This window comes from Myodes glareolus, chromosome 7 (assembly GCF_982192425.1).
Source record: "Myodes glareolus chromosome 7, mMyoGla1.1, whole genome shotgun sequence".
In the NCBI taxonomy this organism is placed as follows: Eukaryota; Metazoa; Chordata; class Mammalia; order Rodentia; family Cricetidae; genus Myodes; species Myodes glareolus.
In genome coordinates, this window is record NC_142032.1 from 48,734,585 (window position 1) to 48,738,860 (window position 4,276).

The following is a 4,276-nucleotide window of genomic DNA, read 5'->3' on the forward strand; positions in this document are numbered from 1 at the left end:
ACAAATGTACGGGACATGTTGATATAGCTCTTTAAAGGTATTGATAAATTGTTTTATCAGGCCTTTCTTGCAAAACAAAAAGATTAATAACAACTCTGTGTCCTCTGAAGGTTGTGGAGGAAGTATATTCCTTATTTAGGTTTGTTCTGTGAAACTAACTGTCAAATTATCTGAAATTTGCAATTTTGAGTAGACACAAGACTAACTGGTGGCTGTATAATAGAACCTGCACAGCACCATGTTAGATAACAGAAAAAATAGAAATTCACCATGTTGCAGAACAGAAAAAATACAATTTTCTGACTATACAATGTGTGTGAGAGTATGTGTATATATGAATTATGGATGTATGTCTATTGACAAAACTAACTTCAGAAAAGAGAAAACAAGTATGAAAAATAAGTTAGCTATAAAGCACATTCAATTAAAGATAATTCCAGGGACAGAAAATTTTAATGATAAATTTTCTCAATCTATAGTAAATTTGCATTATTCTTATGGCTACTGAAATAAAATTCAGAAAACATTGAAACACCCTAGAGGACATTCCTAGAAATATATTTCAATGAGAATGAAGACTCTAGTGAAGTGAAAAAGAGAAAGCAAAAAGAAATAATTGCATATATTAATAATGATAAGAAGACTCTTTTTCAAACATCAAATTCAAAAAAATAAAATATTTGTATTGATATATTACACTTCTAAATATAAAGTTTTCTGATTCTTGAAAGAAAATGATATGCAGGAGCATGATTAGAAGTCAGATCTTGAACTAATATTAGTAAATACAATTAAACACAAGCATAAGACCTGATAAAAATGAATTTTAATCATCTATACCACAAAACATATAATGTTATAATCATAATGATTATTTTTCCTTCAAAACTATTTTCATAAATGCTCTCTTTACCTCCTTGTTTCTCAGGCTGTATACTAGAGGGTTCAACATAGGGATGATCATGGTATAGAACACAGACACTATTTTGTCAGTGTCCATTGCATGTCTAGAGCTGGGCTGCAAATACATGAAGATGATAGTTCCATAGAAAATAGAAACTGCAGTGAAGTGGGAGGCACAAGTAGATAAAGCTTTCTGATGCCCTGCTCTTGAGTGCATCTTAAAGATCATTATAAAAATTATAATATAGGACACTAATATTATTATGAGAGCAAAAAAGATATTGAAGCTGGCTAGAAAAATAAGAACCAGCTCATTTATGTGTCTATCAGAGCAAGAAAGAGCCATGACTGCTGGCATATCACAGAAAAAATGATGAACCACATTAGACTTACAGAAGAAGAGACTGAATGTATCTCCAGTGTAGACGGAGACATTCAAGAAACCAAGAACGTAGCAGCCCATGATCAGACACACACACACACTTGTATTCATGGAGGAAGCATAGTGTAGGGGCTTACACACTGCTGCATAGCGATCATAGGCCATGGAAGCCAACAAGAAATTTTCCACAGTAGCAAAAGCTGCGAAAAAGAACATCTGAGCAGCACAGTCATTGTAAGACATGATCTTGTCTCCTATTAGGAGACCAGACATGACTTTGGGAGTAACAGCTGAAGAGTAGCCAAAATCAACCAGGGACAAGTTACCAAGGAAGTAGTACATGGGGGTATGAAGCCGAGAATCCAAGAAAATCAACAGAATCATCCCCAGGTTACCAATCAGAGTAACGGTGTATATGAGAAGGAAAGTGATAAAGAGGGGAAGCTGCAGGCCTGGGTCACTGGTCAGTCCCATGAGGATGAACTGTGTTACTTCTGTCCTGTTTCTCATCATTGTCATCTTCCAGTCACTTGATGTTCTGTGGCAATGAGAAAGAAAAGGAAATTACAATAAAGAACTTGAAATTGAGAAATATAAACTCAAGATATAGACATTCATATTATTAATAATTTGTTTGCAAAGATTCTCTACCAAAGTCTAGACTTTGAATTATAATTTCATGTGTTTGCTACATATATGGTCACATGCTAATAAATCTAAAAAGTAATACATATAATTTAAAAGTGATATTTATAAGTGTGCAGAGAGTGAAAAACTTTGGAGAACCTACTCCTAAAAAGGGTGTTTTTATTAAACCTCTCCTCACAGAGCTGAAGGACCTATGTAGAAGATGTAGAAAGATTGTAAGACCCAGAAGAGATGGGTTGCTTTAGGGAAACAGTATCTTCCACAGACAACAAGACTGATATACATGTGAACTCACAGAGACTGTGGCAGCATTCAGAAGTTACAGCCAGAAGGGCCCCAAAATGAAGATGGGACAGAAGACGCAAGCATAACCTTCTAACCAAGGCACAATCTATGAATGGCACAAACTGGAAAATAAAAAGTTACTTTTCTCTGATGAAGTCTCCAGAGGAGGTACCATTTACAGGAGGAATTAGCCTATACAGAAAGAACACCATGGTCTTTGTGAGATTTTTCTCAAATATGTGTTCTATTGCTTTTTGATTGTTTAGTTTGATTTTCCTTTTGTGAGTTTTTTTTAAAAGGAGGAAGAGAGAGAGAGAGAGAGAGAGAGAGAGAGAGAGAGAGAGAAGACATAAAGTTGGTTGGGTAGAGAGGATCTAGGAATAGTTAAGGAAGGAAAACTATCAAAATACATTGCATAAAATATAAATAAAATGAAAAATGTTTTGCCCATATTCTAATTAATTCTTAAGAAAGAAAGAAATTAACAACAAATAAATATATCTTCAACTTCACCTCTGAATTCAATTAAGTTCAATAGTTAACATTTGTCACCTGCCAACAACTGATTTAAATAGTTAGATTGATCTTATTATCTCTTCTCAATGATATGAATTCAGAGAAAACACTAAAACAAAACTCTGTTCATTCATTCATGTGTATTTTATCACTTTAATAATGATTTTTTCCTTTTCTTTGTTATTTTTATGTTTTATGTTTTGTGTTTATTTTGTTATCTCCTGTGATATAAAACCATATTCTAAATATAATAGATGAACATACTCTTAATATAAAACAACAGTGTCATTCATACCAGTTCTTTAAATCTCAGCTTTGCATATCACATGAGAGCAATCAATAAACTACCTATAGTGAAAACATCTATACTCACTTAGAACTTAGCTTTAGGAAACTGCTGAACATATTTTCACTTTTCAACAACTCGGAATGGATACATCTGTCCTGATTTGACATAAATTATACTTCTTAACTTACCCTTTCCAATTTTCTTGAGGAGAAAAATTTAATCACCCAGATCAGTCAATCTCATATAAAGTTGCAATGGAATGATGCTTATATACAATTACAAGCACATGCTTTCCTAACTGTATTTAAAAGATTTTAAGTTCTCTGTGCTGAGAACATAGAAGAATGAATATTAATATGGACCAATGTCTAAGTTAGCCATAATTTATTTCTGCTTTATTGGTAATATCATGAAAATGTTGCCTCTGCCACATATTTTGTAGAGTACAGCTGTAAAGCTGAATAAGAGATATCAGTGAAAATCTCAAGATGATTTTTACAATTTACAACTATATCAGTCTAATGTTTATCTTTGAATATTTTCTCTCACCGTTTCTGAAGCTCCTATCTAATCTTCTGGTCCTCTGTTAACTATTATCACTAAAAAAAATTTGGTCATTGAAGCATGGCCTTAGGTTCATTCCTTCAAAACTGCAGTATGAACTTGTATTTGTGTTTTATAGACTCCCATATGCAGATATGGAGGTAATTATACAGACCTAGCAAGTGCTAGAGACTTCTCCCAGGAGTCTATCTATAGCTTCTGCCCCAACATTATGTGGAGGAAGCAATTAAATGACCCGTGGGAATCACACGGGTTACTCTAATATGCACACATAATTTTGTTTTACTTATATTAAATTGTTGTCAAATTTAAATTTAGTAACAAATCTTTTTATTTTCTTTTCTCTTGGGTGCATTCTATATCAAGAAATCTTTGGAAATAGTTTTAATGGGTACTTTATTTTATTTATTTTTATTTTTATTGAAAAGAGTTTCTTCTCTTAAAGAACATATCCTAAACAGTTTTCTCTATATTAAATAAGTATGCAAAGTAATGTGCTTTTTATTATAGCATTTTACAACTTTGTTCCGGTTGGCCCACTTTTGTCAGTCCATTATTCCACCACCTTCTGCCCCTGCATGCTGGCACCATTCCTTTCCCCCAGCAATGCTCCTTCCTCAGAAAATACTTTCCTCCCTTGACACCTATATTGCTCTTCAATTCTCGGATTTAATTTTTGCCAACAAGAG

General features: G+C 33.2%; 1 protein-coding gene across 1 annotated transcript; it reads right to left on the reverse strand.

Annotated features, from left to right (window-relative positions):
• Nucleotides 1–871: 871 nt before the first annotated feature.
• On the reverse strand, nt 872–1,804 carry LOC146893591 (olfactory receptor 5B2-like). Its single transcript, XM_085692631.2, has one exon. It carries the CDS (start codon nt 1,802–1,804, stop codon nt 872–874), a length of 933 nt encoding a protein of 310 aa, XP_085548757.2.
• Nucleotides 1,805–4,276: the final 2,472 nt, after the last annotated feature.